The sequence below is a fragment of the Adiantum capillus-veneris genome, chromosome 17 (assembly GCF_014529385.1).
Source record: "Adiantum capillus-veneris isolate H3 chromosome 17, ASM1452938v2, whole genome shotgun sequence".
Classification (NCBI taxonomy): domain Eukaryota; kingdom Viridiplantae; phylum Streptophyta; class Polypodiopsida; order Polypodiales; family Pteridaceae; genus Adiantum; species Adiantum capillus-veneris.
Genome location: NC_140947.1, coordinates 65,420,828 through 65,444,437, shown reverse-complemented (window position 1 = coordinate 65,444,437; position 23,610 = coordinate 65,420,828). Strand labels below are relative to the sequence as shown.

General features: G+C 44.4%; 1 protein-coding gene across 1 annotated transcript; it reads right to left on the bottom strand.

The window, feature by feature from the left end:
* Nucleotides 1-736: 736 nt before the first annotated feature.
* SEC22 (Synaptobrevin family protein) lies at nt 737-17,222 on the bottom strand. The gene is made up of 5 exons (XM_086486939.1): nt 16,832-17,222; nt 16,533-16,693; nt 16,292-16,438; nt 2,987-3,063; nt 737-1,246 (listed from the first exon to the last, which is right to left on the bottom strand). The coding sequence occupies exons 1-5, from the start codon at nt 17,017-17,019 to the stop codon at nt 1,160-1,162; spliced, it is 660 nt and encodes a 219-aa protein (XP_086343065.1). The 5' UTR covers nt 17,020-17,222; the 3' UTR covers nt 737-1,159.
* Nucleotides 17,223-23,610: the final 6,388 nt, after the last annotated feature.

Below are 23,610 nucleotides of genomic sequence, written 5' to 3'. Positions count from 1 at the left end.
CAATAAATCTTCTTCTTTGGAAGACAACAAACTATTTGTTCTAAAAGACCACCTATTACAGGAAACAAAAGAGGGGGGGGGGGGGGGGGGGGGGGGCTTTGGTTTTAATTTGGTGTGAATGGCTCACCCTCGCATGGGTTAACCTGTTTTAAAGACCTTTCCAACAGTTTCTAGCTTCACATCATTGCCAAATGAGACCCACACTCTCTGTTGGCTCCCAATGAATTGACAATTATATGATTGAATTTCCCCCATCCAATCCAAGATTAAACCAATGGCTCACATCTATTGCACCCGAAAAAGAAGGGTAAATACATCCTTTGAATTGTGCATCTATATTTGAGCACAAAATGTCAACATACTCTGGCACCGTCAACTTGCTCGCAAGTGCCAAAGCATTTAGAAGTACATTTTTATCACATTCTCGAGTATTTTGAGTAATTACATCCCACAGTAATTAATGAACAATTCTAATATTGAACACCTCAGAGAAGTCTTACAAATAAATCTGTTGACAATGATAACACTGATTAGATTTAAGTTGTTTTCTACTCACACCTCTTTTTAGGAATATGTCCATAGGCAAAGACATCATCATCATCAATCAGAACAATCCATAAACAAGCATTACCCTTAATGCGGAACCCACAAAACCACAACAGCTTTTAACCATAACTACATGCTTGGTCTCCACCATTGCTTTCCATCTTTCCAAAAATGACAGGCAGAACCCATAAAACCACAACAGGTTTTTACCATAATTACTTGCTCGGTCTCCACCAACTTAGATCCAAAAATGAGAAAGAAATACACACTAGAAAGTCTTTCCTGCCATTTCGTCATAGAGGGTCTGTCAGTGTCAGTGGAAAAGATGCTAGAATATGTCAGATAGTAAACAAATGGCTTACTTGAAAATATTACTTTGGTAACAAATTGAGCCACATTACAAAAATTTGGCGCAGGTGCTCGAGTCTCATGTGTATGATCCTGAAAATGATACACACAGAACACCTACTATTGATTTGGGATATTGATTTTATCTTTGCCTGATGGTGATATTCTGAGGTGTCTACAAGAATGGTGCACCGCAAAATTGAAAACTCTGGTTCCAGTCCTTCGTAATTAGGATGCCTTAAACTCTTCATACACTGAGATGAAGTCACCGATAAAAAGACCTTCGCGCCCATAACAGCAGCAGCACAATGCCAATTACAATAGCAACCGGCGCCCACTTCCGGATCAGTGCCTACAACAGTCCACATAAGTAAGCTTTTAGTCTAGGGACAACCTAAATATAACACACACAAATTCTGGTAATTGAAAGCCAGCATCTAGCTTTGGCTGGACAAAAACCTTCTCCTAAGAACTCATGCTTGATATGATCTGACAGAACAAATCCTTACTTTGTGATAGAACTTTCATCTCTCATTAGAATAGCAATTTTCAGGCTTGTAAAAACGATGGTAACAACCAACTCTATTACATTAGAAACCAATCACAAGAGATGGATTTAAAGCCAATGCTCAATATAATCTGGCAGAACAAACCCTTATCTTGTGATAGAACTTTCATTAGCCTAGCAATTTTCAGGCTTGTAAACAATGGCAACAACCGGCTCTAGAGCACAGCAAGCTTATGACAGAAGATGGTCTTGAAACCAACCCCCCAGCTCCTACTCATAATGTTCCCTCCAAGCACTCAAATCTATCATTGTTAGACATGTTTGCAAAAAACTAGAAATCTGCACAAAACCTACAGCGGAAAAAAAATAGCATGTATCTGTCACAACCTGTGACACTATGCGTACATACACCATTGTAACACTTCCCACTACTTTACCAGTAGCTGTGAAAACTGCAACCAACCAAGCAAAGCCTCACGTATGGGTTTCAACGTTCTATAGTCAGCAAAACCTTTTTAATTTTTTCAAAAAGAGTGCTCGACGTTTCTTGATGTTTCGTGCCGTATGCATTTCAACGTTCAATAGTTATCAAAACCTTTTTTTTTTAAGAGTTCATGCTGTTTCATCGAAAAATTTTGCCCATTTCGAGGTTTCAGGGTTTCAGAGTGACGAAACGCGTTTTTATGTCACTATGCTCAGGAAGAATGACTGCTCAAAAGTCTCAGAACTTAGTAAAAAATTAACTAAGCCTTAGTAATAGAATTGTTTTTCTCGAACCTATGGGTTCCTCACCTCTTGCCGTAACAGCTCAAGTTCAGAACAGCACTAAACCTAGGCTCTCTTCGAAGTCTTGTGAGACAGATTTGCGTTATCATGCTTCAGCTCACACCTTGCAAAAATGATTTTTCTGTACTGTCTGCTACCAATAAACATGTTCTGATCACATTAAATTTGTGATCATGAACATCTCTGCAGGCAGGGAAAATTTGGAGCACCACAGATCGAAGAAATATTGGACATCTACAGAGACAAACTCTTGTAAACCAGCTGTACTAGAAATAGATGGGTCATTTTGTACAACTGTTGGAGTCAATGTTCGACCGACCCTACCCTGCATTTGGCGGACTCTCTTAAAGTCATTAAAGCTTGGCAATAGTAGCTACTGTAGTGCTCCTAGAAGCTCTTTTACTGGACATGCGAGCAACACACAAAGACGTACTTTCACAGACCAGGAAAATCTCACAACTTTGAAAAATGACAAACTGCAAAAATGCACAAACTCAAGTGCACATACACACACTGCACATGTACAATACTGAACAAGAAAGCAAACTTTCAACGGTAGACAATCATGATTTTGTGATTAACTCCCTTCCCATCATTCAATGACACCATTCCTTTAACTTTCAAACTTTCTTATCTGCATTTGTGCAATGAAAGAATGTCCTAAATTGATTAGCCCTCACAAAGAACAGGACACACTTAAATTGCAATCCATCCTGACAGCTTAACTCACATCCAGCTGAGCTGATGCAAAGAAGGCTTATGCAGTCTCAACTGACAAAGCCAAATGTAGTACCATACCTGTCTGCTGAGATCTTTTGCCTTGTCTGCATAGATTCGAGATTCAGATGTCAAACGACTTGACATTTGGCTGACCTCTGAAATTACATTCAAGAATCTCTCTCTCTCTCTCTCTCTCTCTCTCTCTCTCTCTCTCTCTCTCTCTCTCTCGTATTTCATGAGATTGTATCCCCTCATTGTATCTTCCAGGTTACCACCCCTCTTTCTGTATCTTTGTACTGGCTAGAGTCTATCCCCCATTTTTTTTCCGTCCCACTTTCACTACAACACTCAGCTTAGTTTTTTAGTCTTTCTTTAAGCACACAGACATTGTATCAGACTCACCAGTTTGTAACTTGTTGGTTTCATAGGTCATTCTGGCCTTTTGTAGACGTTCATAGATCATTTCATTTCATCTCTCTCTCTCTCAGTGTCTGTGTGTTTAAAGAAAGACTAAAAAACTAAGAAAGCACATTGCTGATAATCTATTACTTGGATCCCTTGGAAGCGCCCAAAAGGTGCCTACCTACAGGGAAGTTAAAACTGATACAACCACCTGAAGGCAAAGTACAAGGCTGCCCCAAGGCATAGAGCCTGTAAAGAGTTAAGAGGCCCATCAGTGTCGGGTGCAACGGAAGAGTTTAAGGATTTAGCTCGGATCTAGTACTCCGCACAAACACAAGGTTACTTCACTTCACTTGAAGGAGAGATTGAACTGAACACAATGAATGAGAGAGACGCAAAGAGAGAGAGAGAGAGAGAGAGAGAGAGAGAGAGAGAGAGAGAGAGAGAGTGACGACACGGGATGTCTGGTCCCAACCACCCTCAAGGGCCCCCACTTGCTCTGTTGTCAGAGCAAGTACTCAAACCTTGGCCCCCCTTTCGGTATTTCTTTATATTGCTTGAACTCGGTACATTGCTAGTACTCCATCCTCTACACCTTCACGCGGAAGCATGCCAGAGAATGACCCCTTGGCTAATATTTAAAGGCCCTTGGCCTCTTAAAAGCAGCTACATGAAAAGCATCAAACACTAAAAGCATCAGGCCTCCCAAAAGCAGCCTAGCGTTAATCATGGGAATCCGACAACTTCTATGTCAACATGTAGCAACGGGGGAGCAAGCATGCGTTTGTTGGATTCAAAGGCGGAGCTATTGATTTCCAGCTTCTTCTTCAAAGAGAAGTGTTCAAACAACAGTAAGATCTTCTTCATCACTTTTGGAGTCTGGAGCAAGTTTCTATTGCTGTGTTTTCTTTGAGGAGATGAATTGGCATATTTGCTTTGCCTTTTGCAAACTGTCACGTGCACATCTAACCCTATGTACATGTGGACAAGCTGTACCTACTTCTCGGGTTTAGGTAGCCTAGGAAGTGTTCTACCACCTTGTGAGCCTGTACGCAGGAAGTGCATGTCCAGGCACTTAGAGTAGCTGCATACCCTCTAATTGCACAACCCATTAGTACCCGTCATAAGCATTTTGCCACGTGGGAACCACCTCTTGTTGCGCACGTGAACCACCTCTTATTTTATAAGTGGATGTTTAGCCTATTTTCCAAATTGTGGGGTTTGTTGGGAAGATTGCCTGACCCAGCAGTAAGTTTCTATAAAAGAATACCTAGCGCCAGCAATTGAAGGCAGAGGAGCAGAGCAGATAGCCTCTCGGCAGTACCCAGCACTCTATCATTCTTGCTAGCAGCAGCACCAACGTTTTTCAGCCCTAGGGAAAAACGCCAGATCCCCATCACTAATCAGCCCTTAGACTCGCAGCGCAATACCATTCCCCGCACTAGATCCTCACCGGAAATCAGCCCATCGCTGTCAAATCAGCCAACGATTTTCAGATTTCAGCCACCAACGTTTTTGCATAGCATCATCGTCGCCGTCGCCGTCGCCGTCGGCACAGTTCTAGATTCAGCCCTAGCCCTAGCGATCTCATCGGCATAGTACCTCGAGGCATCCCAAGCATCTCAGCATCATAGAACCATTGTACCAGACTTTGTGCAATCTAAAGCAAATACCTCTCTAGCAATAGAGAGGGGGGCCCTTGGAAGGGGGTTTGGGGCCCCATCTAGTGTCCTCTCTCTCTCTCTCTCTCTCTCTCTCTCTCTCTCTCTCTCTCTCTCTCAACACTATCATTCACACTTTTCAACTCTTTGTTTTGGTCATTGCACACTCTCTCTAAGGAAAGCTCTCTCTTCCACCAAGTAAAAGGAAGCTTGAGCACTCTATGATCACTCATCCTAAGCTTACACCATCATTCACTTCTGCTGCACATTACATTGGTATCATAGCTCTTTGGCAGTGTTTGGTATCATCATTCAAGGAAAGAATCACAAAGAACCACAGGAATTCTTTTTTGCTTGTTGTGATCGCACGTAACCCAAGACCACTTGGGCGTGTCGATCCCTAATCTGTGTTTTTGAAGAGTGGCAGGTAACCCAAGAAAGAAGGGCTTGTCCAACCTCCCCTTGTTCCTCTTTTCCACTCATTGAGAGCAGACCTTGCACTTAGCGACAGGCCAATCGACGTGAGGTGGGAAAAAGCAACCTTGGTGTGAGCACAAAGCCGCCAAGGGGTGCACCCGCAGGCAAGAGTTGAGCTTGGGTAAGAGAAAAGCCTTCTTAAACACAGATTGCAAGCCAAGAACCCGAAGTACCCAAGAACCCAAGACCTCAATGCATGGTCATCACCAGCTTTTGGGGTACAGTGCTTTTAAATTGATACTTCAGATCACCTCGCAATTGTGTTTTTAGGTGGACAGCAGACTCTTGGCTTGTGCTTTTCACAGAGGATGAAGTTACCTATTGCCAGGACACCATCCGATGGTGGTCCGTGCGGTCTCTCAATGACTACTGCAGTACACGATATCTTTGACATCGGCTTGATCATCTGCGGGCGTACGATCCTTGGGAGATCCATTCATTTTAGCCATCATTCGGCGGTTGCGCACTCCAGAGGGGGTGGTGACTTGTGATTTGCTATGGACACACCTATGCACTCATGAGAGGAGTTCACACGAGATATGGCTATGTTCATGGCATATGGAATTCCGACATTCTCAGAGAGAACACCACCATCTTGGGTGGACAGATACTTACCTTGACCTCAACACGTCAAATCCATAGTTACCCGAAACGCGGAACGGGAATGGCGACGGGCCTCCCTGCAAAACGGGGGAATGGGAATGGATCCGGAACGGGAGGCTTAAAAAACACCCAAATAATGCAATTTTTAGCGTTATATGTTTGAACCTTATTATGACTTGATTGGGATGTGCGGCGCCACGATCATGGTACATACACAACAGACACGATGCCCATACACAATAACACATGCAATTACAGATTAGAGATCTCAAATAATTGCAAGAGTAGAAGTCAGAGATAAGACTTGAAACTTTGAAAGTTGAGCCATAACATTGAGCAAAATACACTTTTCGCTTAATTTTGGTTGACAAGGCCCGCCAAGGCGCTACAAAAAAACCAAGGTGACATATACCATAATGAGACTACAAGGGGGGCAGAGTTGCAAACCACAATACCAAAAGACCAAAGGTGACAAATAACCATAAAGATGCTACAAAGAGGGCAAGCAACAATACAAAAAGGTAAGGATAATCAAAGTCCTAAAGTCAACTCTCGAGTCTCAAGAGTCACTAGCCTGAGAAGCCTCCCAATTCGTAGTAGCCGGCTGTACGCCATGCACATCCTCCCATTCCTCATCATCGAGCTCTAGGCCCGGCTCGACCTCAACCATGGATGAAGTACCTGGTGTCGGTGTCTCTGTATCTCCACCTGTCTGAGGAGCCTCTTGCTCCATCTCCCACTGTGTAAAAGGATCTGTCTGTTTACTTGCACTCTTGCAAAGCATTTTCAAATTTGCGCTGACAAAGACAAGATCATTTGCCTTTTCCACTCCAAGCCGATTCCTCTTCTTGGAAGCAATGTGGCTAAAGGTACTAACTGACTGGCTGAGAATACGGATCGCCAATCTCTGAAGCTCAGGGCCATCATAGCCATAGTCCTCCCACCGTAGCACTGAACCTATCTTCCTGCGATCAATCTGAGCATCTAGACTGCCAAATGACCCCCGCATCTCTCTGTATGTCTTAACTGTCTCTGACAATGCGTCGCCCATCTCTGTTTAGAACCATCTTGTTTAAGATCTCTGTAAATTGGTTCATGACTTCTCTATTTGTCTCTTGCCCTGCACCTTGGAACTCTGGATCCACCATGTACGCTGACCCGTGTAAAGGAGAGGCATATAAATTCCACCTCGAGCTACAAAGCGCATGGATCTCCTCATATCGCTCTGCTTTCGGCTCAAGCTGTGCAAGCTGCTCGATCGTGCGGTCCATTGCCTCATAAACCTTGCCAATGCAAGGGTCCAAGTCATCCAGAACTCAAAGCAAATGAAACACCGGTTTTATCTGTGTGTCTAGACTGTTGAGCTCCTTCTAAAATTCAAGATCCTTTGCCTTCTCCTTGCACAAAATCCCTGCAACTGTCTTTGCATAGGGGGAGGTGGTGAACTCATCAGTGATGAAGACCTGTCGAACCGCATTTTGACATTCAGACAGCTTGGGCACAAGAAGAAAGTTGAATGTGAAGGGGGTGTTTGAATATTTTAGAAGCACTTTGCTGCCGGACCTCTTGAGGTACTCGCTACGAACCAAGGTATGATTGTTGATGAAAGTAACAATCTTCACTGCATCACCAATGACTGGAGCGATCCATTCTAGCTTGCCGATGTCTTTTAGAAGGTTATTCAAGCACTGTGCCATGCAAAAGCACATTCTCACATGCGGATAGTGGCCCTCTACAATAGCTGTTGCTGCCTTTTTGGAGGCCTCCCCATCTAAGACAAAGGCCATGACGTGTTGCTCACCAATCGTTTCTATGACCACTGTCCACTCTGCAAAGAGGACATCAGCGGACTTGCCACTCTAGGTGGCATCATGAGAGTGCACAAAGTACATCTCTCTAAACTTTAGAGATCATAGTGGCGGAGACGACGATAATGGAAGAAATGAGAGAGAAGATCGATAAAACATACCTTGCCGTGAGAAATGGGATATGGTAGTGATAGAAGAATCGGGCCACGGCGGCATCCACCTCTTCCTTCTTCTTTGGGTCCGCAGAGGTGGCAAGGGTCCTTTGGCGACGAATCGGACCCGATGAAGATCCCCCGGCACCGGCACTGACACCGGGTAGAGAAGGAGGAGGAAAAATGAGGGTCTTCGAGTCGATATCTTTACGTGCGGGCTTGGATTTATGATTGAATTGCCGATCCTTTTCCTCAAGCTCCTTCCTCTTCTCGACGCTTACGTTGGTGCAAAATTTTACCTCATGCCCCGGCACTCGAAGAAAGTGTTCCCTCACTTTGTCATGCCCGCCTTTCCACGTGTAAGAGCATAACTTTTGCATCCCATGCACGAGAACCTCCTGCCGTCGACAAGGTGCCCTCCAAGGTCACTTCATCCCACCACGACCATTCCTTCGCCTTTAGAGTGTTGCCCGCTTGAACGGAGGGGGCTGAACGAGAAGAAAGGCCATGGATGATGCGTGCGAGAGAGAGAGAGAGAGAGAGAGAGAGAGAGAGAGAGAGAGGTGAGCCTTGTAGCAATGAGAGCTTCTTGAATCTTCAATGGCAAATGCGTATCATGCAGGCTTGAGCCTTGAGAGCTCGAGACTCGAGAGAGATAGAGGTCATAGTTACACGGAACAGGAACGGGGAATGGGAATGGGGGGCTCCGGGACGTTTCCGGAACGGGGGCCCTTGGGGTGGCGGAACGGGAACGGAGGCCGGAACGGTAGCCTTGAGGGGAAGGGAGAGGGAGAGAGAGCCTTGAGGGAGAGGGTGAGGTAGAGAGCTTGAGAGAGAGAGGGTTTAAAGCCCTTCTTTATATAGGAGAGGATGGAAATAACACCCCCCCAAAAGTTCAAAAAACCTGCCCCAAACTGTCATTTTTTTAAACTTTGGTGTTCCGCATTTGCCGTTCCGCGTTCCGGATGCCGTTCTGGCCGTTCTAGGCCCTGTTCCGGCTGCCGTTCCGGTTATGCCTGGGAAGGGAACGCCGTTTCGGTCCCGTTCCCGTTTCGAGGAGACGTCGGGCTTGGGAACGCGTTCCGGGAACGGGAGGGCCCCGTTCCGCCCGTTCCCTGTTACTATGATAGAGGTAGGAAAAGTCAAGACTCAAGAGGGAGGAAGAGAGAGAGAGAGAGAGAGAGAGAGAGAGAGAGAGAGAGGGTAGAGATTAGAAGATTGATGTTCCCTAACATGGCCATGCCCCGGAACGCCGTTCCGACGTTCCAACCCTCTAAACCAGCGTTCCCCGGTAACTATGGTCACATCACTTGCTTACATAAGAGCATCTACATGGACTTAGGGAGAGGATCTTGGATCTCTTCTTGGACAGGTTCATTGGTTGGATCTACAAACTGGAGTGGGACTTTAGTGCTTTGGACTCTCTTGGAGAGTTTACCTGCAAGATACGGGAGATCGCCCCCTCTTCACCATATGGTCAGATCACTTGCTTACATAAGAGCATCTACATGGACTTAGGGAGAGGATCTTGGATCTCTTCTTGGACAGGTTCATTGGTTGGGTCTACAAACTGTAGTGGGACTTTAGTGCTTTGGACTCTCTTGGAGGATTTACCTGCAAGATGCGGGAGATCGCCCCCTCTTCATCATATCTTGCGTTTGTGGCAAATTCCACCAAAGGTAGATACTTTTCCCATTGAGTCTTCTAATCCGAGATATAAGACTTCAATAAATCTAAAACCACTGAATTGGCAATCTCAGATTGCCCATCAGTCTGCAGGTGGAAAGATGACAAGAATTGCAACCGCACGCCAATGTTCTCCCAAATTGCCTTCCAAAACAAACTCGTGAATTTGGGGTCCCTATCGGAGACCATCGTCTCAAGCATGCCATGTAATCTGAAAATCTGGGGCACAAACAGTCTCCCTAACTAATCCGGCTTGACTGTTTCTTTACTGGAATGAAATGAGCATGCTTGCTAAATCTGTCAATAACAGTCCAGATACCATCGTAACCACTCTGTGTTCTCGGGAGATCAAAAATGAAATCCATTGCAATACTTTCCCACGGGCGGGTGGGTATGGGCAAAGGCTGTAACAATCCCTGTGCTTTATGCCTGTCAAACTTGACCTTGTGGCATACTAAGCACCTGCGCACAAACTCGTCCACATTCTTCTTGAGTCTCGGCCAAAAGAAATATCTCTCTACCCCTTTCTCGTGGTAACAATGCCACGGTGACCAGTAAAAGGCAGACAGTGGCATTCAATCATAACCTTTTCCCTCAACGACTGTGTAACGCACAACATGGTTTTCCTCATTAAGTAGCCATCTCGAATGGAATATCCCGCTACTGTCTCCCCATCCCATATCCGTGTGAAGACGTCTGCAAAATCTGTATCCGTGGCATATTGATCGACCATATCCTCGAAACTCCTATGGTGAATCACGGAAATAGCCAGAACCAACGGCTTCCGAGACAAAGCATCTGCCACCAAATTCTTCTGTCTCTGCACATGGACAATCTGGAAGTGAAACTGTGACAAGATGTTCGCCCACCGCATCTGCTTTTCCGATAGCTACTTCTATGACAAGAAGTAGCGTAAACTCTAATGGTCTATAAAGACAGTAAAATCCGCTCCGAGTAGGTAATGCCGCCACTGAGTAAGAACATGGATAACCGCCAAAACTCTTTCTCATAGATCTGTGTTGTCAATTCCGACCTTGAGAACAATCAGCTCTCGTAAGCAATGACATGGCCTTCTTGCATTAAGACCGCACCCAAACTACGACTACAAGCATCACAATATACTTCAAATGACTTCTGCAAGTCCGGCACTGAGTAAGAACATGGATAACCGCCAAAAGCTCTTTCTCATAAATCTGTGCTGTCAATTCCAACCTTGAGAACAATCAGCTCTCGTAAGCAATGACATGGCCTTCTTGCATTAAGACAGCACCCAAACTACGACCACAAGCATCACAATATACTTCAAATGACTTCTGCAAGTCCAGCAAAGTCAAAACTGGTCCCATAGTCAATTTCTCTTTCAATGTTTAAAAGGTAGTCACCTCTGTGGGTCCCCACGAGAAAGGGATTCCTTTCTGTGTCAAGATATGCAAAGGGGAAGCAACCTCTGCAAACTTTCGAATAAACCGCCTGTAGTACGAACACAATCCCAAGAAGCTTCTAACTTCATGGACATTCTTCAAATCGGGCCAATCACGGATAGTCTCTATCTTGGCCGGATTCATCTGCACTCCTGCTGCTAACACAATGTGTCCCAAAAAGTGTATCACTAGTAGGTTCACTTTTCTTCGCATTAATCACTAACTTGTGATCTCGTAATGCCTGAAAGACTTGAAGCAGATGATCTCTATGTTTTGCCTCATCCCTGGAGAAAACAATGATATCGTCAAAGAAAGTGCCAACAACTAGCCTGTACTCTCAAAAAATCCTATCCATCATCCGGTTAAATGTCGCACGAGCATTGGTTAGGCCAAAAGGCATCACCAAAAACTCAAATAACCCAAAAGTCGTCCGAAAGGCTGTCTTGTAGACGTCTCCTAGCACGATTCGGATTTGATGATATCCACTCTTCAAATCAATCCTGCTAAAACACGAGGATCCCTGTAATCTGTCGAGTATATCATCGATCTAGGAATCGGAAATCTGTTCTTGATGGTGATTTTGTTCAGAGCCCTATAATCGATGCACATTCTCCAAGATCCGTCTTTCTTCAAAACCAACAACACTGGAGAGCAATACCGTGAAGTACTAGGCTGGACAAAATCCTTTTCCAAGAGATCTTTCACTTGGTTCATAATCTCTTCGTTCTGGGCTCGGCTCACACGGTAAGGTGGCCGGTTTGGTGGTGTGCTTCCAAGTATCAGATCAATGGTATGATCTTCATGACGAGCGGGTGGGAACTTGCCTGGCAAGCCCTTTGAGAAGCAATCGGTATGAGAGTGGAGAAAATCTTGGCGTTCTTTATCAAGTTCAAACATATTAGTCCTATCCTCATCACTCAACTCATCCCTACCGGATGCCGCTAGAACTGCCTCGCAAGTGGTCCCATCCGATCAGGAGTGATCTTGAGCCGCGCCGCCAATTCTGGTGAAATGAAGTTGGCCTTGGCTCCTCCATCAAAGAAGATCAGGGCTTCTTGGTCTTTCACTTTGCCCCAAGCTCGGCAAAGTTCTGTACTTTCGTCCAACGTGCTGGGATCAGTACCCACGCAATCTGGAACCAATCCTGTTTTCATCTTGCCTTTTTTTCCACGTTCCTCAGCTGCTCTCAAACTCTCAGGCCTCTTGTTGTCCTTGTCGTTCTGTTCTTTCTGTGCCTTTTTAGGACACTTCGCGGAGATATGTCCAGTTTCCCCGCATCCAAAGCACTTCCCTTCCTTGATGAAGCGAGCTCTCTCCTGAGAAGTGAGCTTGGGTCGTGCATCCTTCTTTTCTCGGTTGCTCTTCCTCTTTCTACTTTTATTTATCGAAGTCTGTTTGGCTCCTTGTGTCATGATCTCAGCGGTGAGGTAGGTCAAACTGCCTGCGTGAATGGCAAAACCCCGTTTCGCATGACTCATCACCTCCTGAATGGAAGCTGACTTTTATTCCAAGCAGTGATCTCGGATCTCTGTAGGAAGACCCAAGGTGAACCGCTCAATCTATTCCTTTAACGAGATCTTCTTAAATGAAGAGGCGGGTAGCAAAGAGAGAATCTCTCGCAATAAGCGTCCACTATATCCTTCTTGGTCATCCGAAGATGGTTCCAACCAGTTCGTATGTCGCGTTCATACTCTCGAGTCAATCATGAAGAAATAAAAAGCCTCTTGAATTTCAGCCATTGAACTGGCCCACTCTTGTTTAATAGAAGCGTGGACCACCAAGTTCAAGCATTCCCCTTAAAGTAAGAGGCAGCTCTCTGAATCTTAGAATGCTCTGAGTAACGCCCTCCCACGAAAGCAATGTCAAACTGTTGTACAAAAGACAAAGCCTTCGAAGCATCTCTATAACCAGAAAACGTGTCAAATTTAATTGACTGTCCACCTTCCTTAAACTCTTGGACTTTCTTGTTTTTGTCTTCCAGAAAGTCATACTGGTTGGCTTTGTAAAAATTCTTCTTCTTTGCATAAAAGCTGCTGGCATCCGAGTCCGAACTAGACGAGTCCTCTATAGAACTGTCAACCACAGGGCGAGATTTAGACTTCTTTGCCTTTTTCTTGCCCTTTCTGAAGCATTGCTTTTTGCTTCACTTTTTGCCCTTTCTGTTCTTCTTCGCTCGAGTCAGATGAGCTAGAAGAACTGTCAGAAGACGAAGAAGAAGAAGAACTGAGTACTCCTTCAAATCGAACAAGCTTCTTCTGCTTTCTTGCCTTTTCAAAAGTAGACTGATGACCCAAATAAACCGAGAAGTCAGTGCTTTTCTTCTGCATTTTGTCGTGCTTTTTAACTTTGTTCTGCGCGTCAAAAAGCTGAGCAATTCGTGCATCAACTAATTCTTTCTCTATATACTTCTTGGGAGTAGGAGGTTTCTTGAGAGCGAGTTTGGAGGGTGGTTTTGTGATCTTCGGCCATGGCGTGTGCACCTCCTCAAAAGAAGTCTGGCTCATATATTTTGCCAATTTCGGGTCCTGCGCAAAATTAAGCATCATCTTTGTTGCATCGCCGATCAATTGTCGACGCTCCACCTCTTGACGCTCCGCCTCAGTAGGCTGAGGCGAGCCATAATCCTTGCTTGAATCTTCATTGTGATCCCTTCCCGCATCTTCGGATGCAGAGGGAGTCGACTGATCTTTGCTTGAAGCCATAGGTGTCGCAAAAAAAAGGATCGAATTTCTCGTAGGAGAGAAATCGGCCGTGCTCTGATACCACTGTAACAGACTTGGACACAGCAAGTCGAGAATCTACCACGAAACCACAAATAATCACTTCAAACAGTTCACAGTTGACAATTGATTCGACACTGGCCCGACGGAGTTCCGTGCCTAGAGATATTGGCCCCAAAGACTGGCGTCCCTTTCGGTATTTCTTTTTGTATTAATCTGTGTTCAAAGTACAAGAGTGCGGGCGGGCGCTCACACTCACTCTGTGTCCAGATGCTCTCAGTTGTGAGAGGCCAGCCCGCGTATTTAAAGGTTACAAAGGGATGCTAAAAGCAAAGCCCAAAACCTGAAAATCAAAAGCATTAAAGTAAAGCAGGTTCTCTCTTTTAATCTCTCAAGCCATTCTTGGCAATAAAGCAAAAGCTTTTTAAATAAAAGCTCTCCCTCTCTCTAATTCTTTCTTGCGTAGGGAATAAAGCAAAAAGGCTCTCCTTCTCTCTTTGCAATTGCGTGGACAAAAGCAATGCCCAAAAACTGTAGCCAAAAAGCCGTACGCTCAGCCACGTCAGCACCTGCATTTTCCTAATTCGCGGGATCCGGACAGCCTGGCCACGTCACGTCCTCAGCAATTCGCGGACGTCCGTACTGCAGCCAGTCACGTCACCATTGTGTGTTGGACAACCACGTCATCATCGGCCAACAGAGAGTGTATGTGTGTGTTGTGGCACGCCACGTCACCAGTATGTGACATTGGCTACAACAACACCCGACACTCCTCTACAGGGAAGGCTCCAAACGAAATAATGTCACAAATTGCTAACGTGTCAAGCCACTGAAGAACGGCCGAGGGGCCTAAATCCTAAGTGAAGAAGCAAAAGCAACAAAAGAAGTTTACCAACTTGCAAAGTCTTGCCGAGTTGACTATTTTTTATGAGAAGTTACCGCCAACTTATGGGACCCCGTCCGATGGGGCCCAAGTAACCCAAAGACAAAGCAACCGATGACGTGGCAGCAATACGGACGATCCGCAGATTGCGTTGGCATACTGACGTGGCAGCCGATACAGATTTGCGCAATTTGCATTGCTGACGTGACAATTGTATAGATTTTCATAAATCACGCTAGCAGCATTTGGACATCTGATTTGGACTAGACGCTTTTGAGTTTGAAGGCTTTTCATGTAAACTGCTTTTCATAGGCGAAGGGCTTTTAAATAAGTGCAAAGGGCTCAGTCTCTAGCACGCTTTAGTGAGAAGGTGCAGAGCGCGAGTACCGGCATTGTATCGAGTTCAAGTAATATAAAGAAATACCAAAAGGGACGCCAAGGTTTGGGGCCAATACTCTCTGGGGTGGAATCCCGCCACTCTCTCTCTCTCTCTCTCTCTCTCTCTCTCTCTCTCTCTCTCTCTCTCTCTCTCTCTCTCCAGTTGTTATTGAAGTGCTATTTCCCGTCAATTTTGCGCTCTTCTATTCATCCTACAAGCAACCAAGACACTAGATCTCTTCTCTAGCATACGCAGCAACAAAATTTTATCTTTGTAAATATGGTTCATGTTTACTTTTATGCATGTGCACATGGCAACTAGCATGATCTACGAGTGTGAGTCTACTTAAACTCACTCTCGGGTTGATTGTAACTGAGCTCAATCCTAAGGTACTTGGGATGAGTAAAAATCTATTTCCTTCGAGGGGGGTATTAACCCTCATTCTACCTCTTGTCTCTTTGAAGTGTTGTGATTAATATTTTTTCAAGTTCTTTAAGCATTAAGCACTCTTAGTTGTACGGGGACATTTTTTAAAATTCAACATTCAAAACAGTCGCCCGTCCCCCCAACCGTTTCAGCCCATTCCGCCCGTTTTGGCAAGCCGTTCCCTTGTCACATTCCGCATCCGGAACGTTCGGCCGTTCCCGTCCCCATTTCGATGGCTCTGGCCGCACCGCTTCGGTATGGCAAGGGGCCGTTCCGCCCGTTCCCTATTACAATGCACAACAACCTCTAGTGAAAGAATTCTCAACATATGTGCTGTGTATACTACAAAGTAGAGAAGAATTAAAACCTATTTGATCCTCACAACCTCAATTCTGAACTTATGTGTTTTGTGCTCTCTACAAAGCACGAAAACCTAATCACTCTCTCATATATATCAAGTATAAAAATCATCCTCCTTTTAGCTTAACCAGTGCTACAATTTAAATTCTGACTCAGTAAAGTGCTCTCTTCTCCTTTCTATGTTAAGGGCAGATTTCAATTCCGTGTGAGTACTGGTCAGATAATTCGCCAAAATAATCCAAGAGTAGCTAGCTAAAGTCCAATTAGCTCAAACTTGTTCTCAATGCTTATAGCCGAGCTGCGATGCAATCATTTTGTGAAAAAGATCGGAAAATATCTACAACATTCACAATCAGTGACAGACCTTTAAAATATCACAACAATTCTAAAATACATAACACTTACGATCCAACTTCTCGCCGACACCCAAAACTTCCTGAATATTCCGTGTCATTATCTGCTGAACTTCATACAAATCATCATTTAACTTTGACAGATTCCTTTGAGTACGTGTGTCCAAGTACAGCTTCCGGGTCTTCTGAATGAATGTATCTACAGTAATCCACAAAATACAAGAGGTTAGTGAGTGGCATCTAATGTTGCATAAATAGCCTTGAAAAACTGATATATGGTAACTTGCTCATACCGAATTTGATAAAAGCATACGGTCGGGCAACTGTCTCAATCTGCGATCGATTGACCTTCTCAAATTCCCTCTGTAGGTCCTCTAAATACTGAAAGACTAATTTTTTGGGGTATGATCGGTCACACATTGTTAGGTAGCAAACACCGCCCTCAATAATGTAGCTATGGCCACTATCAAGGAGAACAACTGATGGCAGCAGAAACAAATGGATGCTCCAATAAAAGCAAGAGTACACTAAACACATGGAACACATAGTACCTTCACTCAAATTCTACTGATCCAAAAGATCAAAAGGATACTGGAATATATTTGGACCCGTTTCTATGGACATGCGTGATGGTTCATGCTGACTCTGAGAGAGCTTTTTGAAAAGAGTTTTGGCTTGCTGTTTGTAATATTCCAGATCTTTCTCTCCCCTCCCATCGTCGAGCCCCTCTGCCAGAGGCAACCCATCATTGACGCGAGCAATCATGGTAAGCTTCACCATACCGAACTGGATGCAGATCGAGCTATGAAGACCTTGATCTCTGCTACGCAAGCCTGTCCTGTCTGCCTAAGAAGAACCCGGACAATAGGGTTCTGAAACAAAAATTGCTTAGAAGAGATATACAGGAAAGAAGAAATGGCTATGGCGGAGCCACGCAAAACCAGCAGCCCCTCTTCGTTAAGAATTCTGTCTCTTGTACACTACTAGTACTCCGTTCCGACGTTTGTAAATGCTCATTGGTCGTGAGAGGTGACGTGTCTTTTGTCCATTGGTTCAATGATGTGGTGAAATAACTATTCAAAAAGTGTAATATAATGCTCGTTAGAGATGCCAGGCCATAACCTAGTGTAGTCGGAAATCCAAAAAGTGTAATATAATGCTCGTTAGAGATGCCAGGCCATAACCTAGTGTCTTGAAAAGATCAAGGAAGAAACCAATGCTCTTTTCCTTGTTGCATGAAGTACCCCATGTATCTTGTTTGCTTGGTATGCTAATATGTACCACCCCCTCTTTCTCTGATTGCCACCATGTATCTCGCACTGTGGTAGTGATGGCTCCGTCCATTGAGCCACCCCCTGTAATTTTTGCTTCTTGCTGGTTTAATTCCTTTGCACTTACGGAAAATAAAAATTAAAAAGCCCAGTGTGCATTGGGGGGTAGAGTGAAGTGCCCTAGCTCTTTAGCCCTAGCCATGGCAGACTGCTAAGGCCCCCTCAAACGTCCCTTCTACGCCCTCGAGGAGGCCGTCCCCACACCCTCATCACAAGCCATGCAAGGAGGCCAGATGCATGGAGCTCCCTTGTCTTGGTCCCCCTATCAACTCCTTTGCTTGTCAAGCTCCAAGCCCCTTTCCCACTTGCCCCAAGGACATTAATCTACCACTCAACTCTCATACTTCTCTAGTTGATGTTGAAGCTCTAAAGATTCCCCTTAAGTCTGTTACAGATAAGATATTGTAGTGCAAGTCCTTCAAGGATACCATCATCCATGGAGCACACAAATTCCATGCTACGGACCCACTTTGTTGCAAAAGGTGAGGAGATCTATAGTTGTAGCCCCATGTTGGAGAGACCCACCCATACCCTTCCAAAGACCTGCTCGAGGAGGAGGACTTTAGCAATATTGGGACGGTAAGGACATGGGTCCTACAGGCAAGGCCACCGGCACGGCCGGACAGTGTATACGTCAGGGGGAGGCTATAAGATAGCACGGTTGGGTGGAGACTAGCACACGCATTACCACGGCCCTTTCAATGGTATCCTAGCTATTTTTGGGAGGAGGCGAAAAGCGGGTTGCATGTGCGTGCGACGCGCTGCTTCTCTCTGACGTTCCACAGACAGCGACGTCTTCGTTGTGCAGCAAAAAGAAGACATGCACAGTTTCCTGTGCGAAGCGCGCATGGACAGACAGTGGCCACCGGCACGGCCGGACAATGTGTACGCTAGGGGGAGGCTATAAGATAGCACACACATTACCACCGCCCTTTCACTGGTGCCCGAGCTATTTTTTGGGAGGAGGCGAAAAGCGGGTTGCATGTGCGTGCGACGCACTACTTCTCAAACAGAGACGGCTCCGCTATGCAACAAAAAGAAGACATGCACAGTTTCCTGAGCAAAGCGCATGCGGACAGACAGTGACAACTAACAGCGGACACCCCACCTACGCCCTCCATAACGCACGACACGACTTAAGGCAGACGACCAGGGCAAACTTGATCGGCAACTCAACGGCACCGAGGAAACTCGACCGGCAACTCAACGACATCGAGGCTCCGAAGGCTTGCGTTGGTGCCGTTTTGGAGCTTCCGTTGGCTATGCGCGTAGGAAGGCCCGCTCAACCCTTGCATGAACGAAGGTTGAACCCACCCCATGGGGGTAAGAGGCCAACACTTTATGATCAAGCTATCGACCCTTGTTGTGTATAACAAGGAAAGATAGCATACTTGTGTTTAAAGGAAAGCTAGAAGGAAAGGGAAAGCTTCAAACTTCAAGGAAGTAGTTTCACCTTTCCTTTTCACTTCTTGGAGGAAGGCAAGTTTTCATCCCAAAAAAAAAAATCATCAAGGAGGTAGCTTCAAAGTGAGCAAAAGCCTTCACAAAAACGACAAGTTTTTGTAAAGAGGCAACAAAGGTGTTCTTACGACGAACGACACATGAAGCGCTACAATTCTCGCAAGGCAAGGTTCGCATGCAACGCAAATCGTGGAGCTTACAAAACACAAAGACTTCAATTTCGCAAGGTACAAGTTGACGTCTGGGAGATCATGGGCTTGTAGATATGGCTTCTTTCAAGACTTTGGAATATCGCCAAAGCGTACTTGAAAGCAACCTCTCTGCACTCAATGCAAATGTTATCAATCTTACGGAGTTACTTGTGACATTTATGAATTCACAGACGACTCAAGGAGCCACAAGTGGCACAGTTCAAGGGAACCAAGCTCGCATGACTCAAGGAGTCCAAGAGACAAGTGCTGCAGAAGATGCAGAAGGTAGCAATGCATTACTTAAAAATATCACCATTCCTGAGTTTCACAGGGAAGAGCGTGATCGCAACAAGGATGCGGTCAATACGTTCTTACACAAATGGAGTGATATTCATAGATTGAGACACACCCCATATATAAAGATGGCTGTGGAAACAAATCTATCTCTTAAAGGCAAGGCCTATAAGTGGTGGATGACATTTGCAATAGATGCTCGTCCTCTGTCTTGGGCTATGTTTCAAGCTTCTTTCTCCAAAGAGTTTTTGGACTCCAATGAAGAAGATAAGAATTGGTTAGCATGGGATGCATGCCGCATGTGTGGCCTCTCTCTCACACAGTACCTTTCGAAGTGTTGGAAAATCATATTAAAACTAGAAGGTCTAGATGAATTCCAAAAGATACGGGGTTTTAATAGGGGTCTTGACAAAGACTATTGTCTTCATGTCAAGACCCAACATCCAAAAACTTTGGAAGAATCCATCAATCATGCCCAAAGATATGATGATGACCAAGAGAGGAAAGAAAATGTTCCCTACTTTAAGAATACTTTTGCTAAGAGCAATGTGGCTAAGAGCCAATGGCGGGTAGATCTTCCAAACGTTCCAAGAGGAATAAGAGACAATCTACCTCTCCACGCCCACAAGAGGCTAAGAAGCCTAAGCAATCACGAGATACTCCACGTGGGTTTCTCAGCACTACTAATTTTGAGCGTGCAAAGAAAAACAATTTGTGTTTTAGATGTCTTTTGGACCAACATAACAAGAAAGATTGTCCTCTATTGCAAGTCAAAGAAAAGGCCATACACACGGTGCAACGCCTCACATTAGATTCATCTCCTAATACTGTGTTGTAGAGGTTCTTCATTTGGAAAAAAAGCACAAGTGTTGTGTGCCTGCTTCAATGTGGCAGCCCACCTTTGGCCCCCATGATTTGATTCGCATGCATGGCACTATTAACGGACAATGTGTTCATATTTTAGTGGATGATGGTGCAACTCATAACTTCTTGAACTATAAGCTAGTCAAAAAATTGAAGCTTACATAGACTCCTTGCTCTCACAAGTATGTGGTGGAGCAGATGTCTGGGAATGATAAAGAAGTATGGAACACGGTAGTTCAAGGGGTTGAGTTTATTGTTCAAGATCATACGATGACCCTTGACTTCCAAGTTCTAAACATGGACCGTGCTGATGTAGTTTTAGGATGGGAGTGGCTACATGGTTTAGGAAACACATTGTATACTAGTTATGAACACAACTCCTTATCCTTTATGGCCAATGGTAAACATGTGCTTTTGCTTGGTGAGAAAAATATACCATTTGCACCTCTTATATGTATAGCCGAGCTTTCTATTTTGCAGAAAGAAGATTTAATAGATGAAGTCTTTTTGTGTTACTGCTTGTCTCCAAGTCTTGTGAATTCTCAAGAGCAAAGTGCGGTGAATTCTAGTAATGGTATGCAAAGTGCGATGAATTCTAATGATATGCAAAGTGCAATGAATTCTACTGATAAACAAAGTGTTAACAAATCTAACGAGCAAATTGTTCTCAATTTTAATTCTATAGAGAAACGTGCTTACTGTTGTAAAACAAACATTACAGGAATTACAAGATTCTCCATCCCAGCATAACTCTAGTTTACTTTCTCCTTTTGCACGGCAAAAGCTAACTCACTTACTCACGGAGTATAGTGATGTGTTCTCAAGTGATTCTACACCTGATGTGCAGCATGGCATAGATGTCTTGCCAGGCACTAAACCGGTGAGTAAACCACCTTACCGTATGAGTGCTAAAGAAGCCAAGGAGGTTGAGAGTCAGTTGTTGGCTGACTACCTCGCTCGTGGTTTCATTAGACCTAGCACTTCGCCTTGGGCATCACCAATTCTATTGGTAAAAAAGAAAGATGGTACTATGTGAATGTGCGTAGATTATCACAGATTAAATGCGATAACCATCAAGAACAAGTATCCTCTGCCTCGAGTGGATGAGTTGTTTGATCAACTCCGCGGAGCAAGATACTATACAAAAATAGATCTTCGTTTAGGATACCACCAGGTGCGTATCCTACTACAAGATATCTCCAAAAATGCCTTTAGAACACCGTTCGAGCATTTTGAATTTTTGGTTATGCCTTTTGGTCTAACCAATGCTCCAAGTACATTTATGACACTCATGGATAGTTTCTTACGTCCCTATTTTGGAAAAATTGTCGTGGTTTTCCTTGATGACATTCTCATTTATAGTAAGATTGAAGATGAACACACAGAACACTTACGATTAGTGTTCGAACAGCTATGAGCTCACGTGCTATATGCTAAGCAAAGCAAGTGCGATTTCTTTAAAACAGAGATACATTACCTCGGTCATGTGATCTCTTATTCTGGCATCAAAATGGACAGTGACAAGGTCGCTTCCATTCTTCGCTGGCCACATTTCAACACGGTTGAGGAGCTTCAAATATTTTTAAGCATGGCTGGATTTTATCGACAGTATATCGATGATTAGGCCAAAATGTTGTTCCTATGACGGATCAACTTAAAGCAAAAGGTAAGAACTTTTCTTGGGAAGAAGCCCAAAAACGCAGTTTCAAACAGCTCAAGGTAGCTATAGCCACTCCCGGGGCGGTCACTTATCAAAAGCTTCCTATATCACGTGCGTTCAAGAGGTTATTAATAATACCTCAATATACATACTATATTTACATTACGTGCCTATTTAAAAAACCCCCACCCCCCTCTGTATGTATACATTTTGATCTTTTAATAATCCTCTCCGGTTAACTCACGTGATAGCATACACATTCTAAAAAGTGACCGCCCCGGGTAGCCACTACTCCCATCCTAGCAATCATCGATCCACTTAAGCCGTTTGTGGTAGAGACTGATGCTAGTGATAAAGCAATTGGTGCGGTACTTCTCCAGGAGGGAAGACCTATAGCCTTTGAAAGTAAAAAATTAGATAGAGCTCAACAGAGTTATTATGTCTATGAGAGAGAGCTCTATGCCATAATTCACGCTTTACGAAAGTGGCGACACTATTTATATGGTGCCAAGTTTGAAGTAGTTTTTGACCATGAGAGTATCAAATGGTTTACTACTCAAATGGACTTGAAGGGCCGTAAAGCTAGATGGGCCGAAATCCTTCAAGATTATGATTGTAAGCTACGATATGGCAAGGGGCGATACAATGTAGTAGCGGATGTACTAAGTCAAATACCTCATATTAATTCACTTGCTTTCACGGAAATAAAGAGTGGATTTTTAGAGTCATTACGTGGCAAGTGTGCACAAGATCAATCATACGCTAAAGTGTGGAGTGCAATTTTAGAAAGGGATCCCTCACACTCACATGTCTCTGAACAGCTAGACCAACATGTCTCTGCACGCGCAGATAGAATCTCCAACACACAGAGCTCCACCCCTACTTAGGAAGAGCTTAAGCGATGGAAGAATTTTTCCATTGATGATGGCTACTTACTCCACAAAGGTAGAATATGTGTGCCAAAGGACTTAGACACTAGGCGCCAAATCTTATTTGAGTGTCACGATAGTCCAAGTGCTGGTCATCCAGGTATTCGTAAGACGTATGCCTTAGTTCGACGACAATTTTAATGGCTGGGCTTACATCATGATGTTCAAGAGTACGTACTAAATTGCCGCCAGTGCCAAGTCAATAAGGCAGAGCGCCTCAAGGTAAGTGGCCTTTTACATCCTTTAGAGATTCCACAAGGTAAGTGGGAGAGTATCTCTATGGATTTTGTAGTAGGACTACCTACTACAAATCGTGGCCATGATGTCATATGGGTAATTGTAGACCGTCTCACCAAGATGGGTCGATTCATTCTCACTAAGACTACGGTTAAGACACCGGAATTAGCACGGCCATTTGTAGAGCATATATATAAACTCTACGGTCTACCAGCTAGTATCATTAGTGACAAAGATCGAAAGTTCGATAATCACTTCTGGAGAGCTTCTGGTCAAACAGAAAGAGTTAATCAAGTGCTAGAGGATATGCTACGAGCGTACGTTAGCAAGAAGTAAACCAATTGGGAAGACTACTTACCTATATTGGAATTTGCTTATAATAGTTCCAAGCATGTGACTATAGG

Bases quoted from the DNA above. Each gene is read 5' to 3' on its own strand.
- SEC22 (XM_086486939.1), bottom strand. From the start codon at position 17,019: ATGGTGAAGCTTACCATGATTGCTCGCGTCAATGATGGGTTGCCTCTG. The intron at 16,439-16,532 runs GTATGAGCAAGT...GGATTACTGTAG, and splicing joins GTATGCTTTTATCAAATTCG to ATACATTCATTCAGAAGACC. The intron at 1,247-2,986 runs GTATGGTACTAC...GGACTGTTGTAG, and splicing joins CAAAAGATCTCAGCAGACAG to GCACTGATCCGGAAGTGGGC.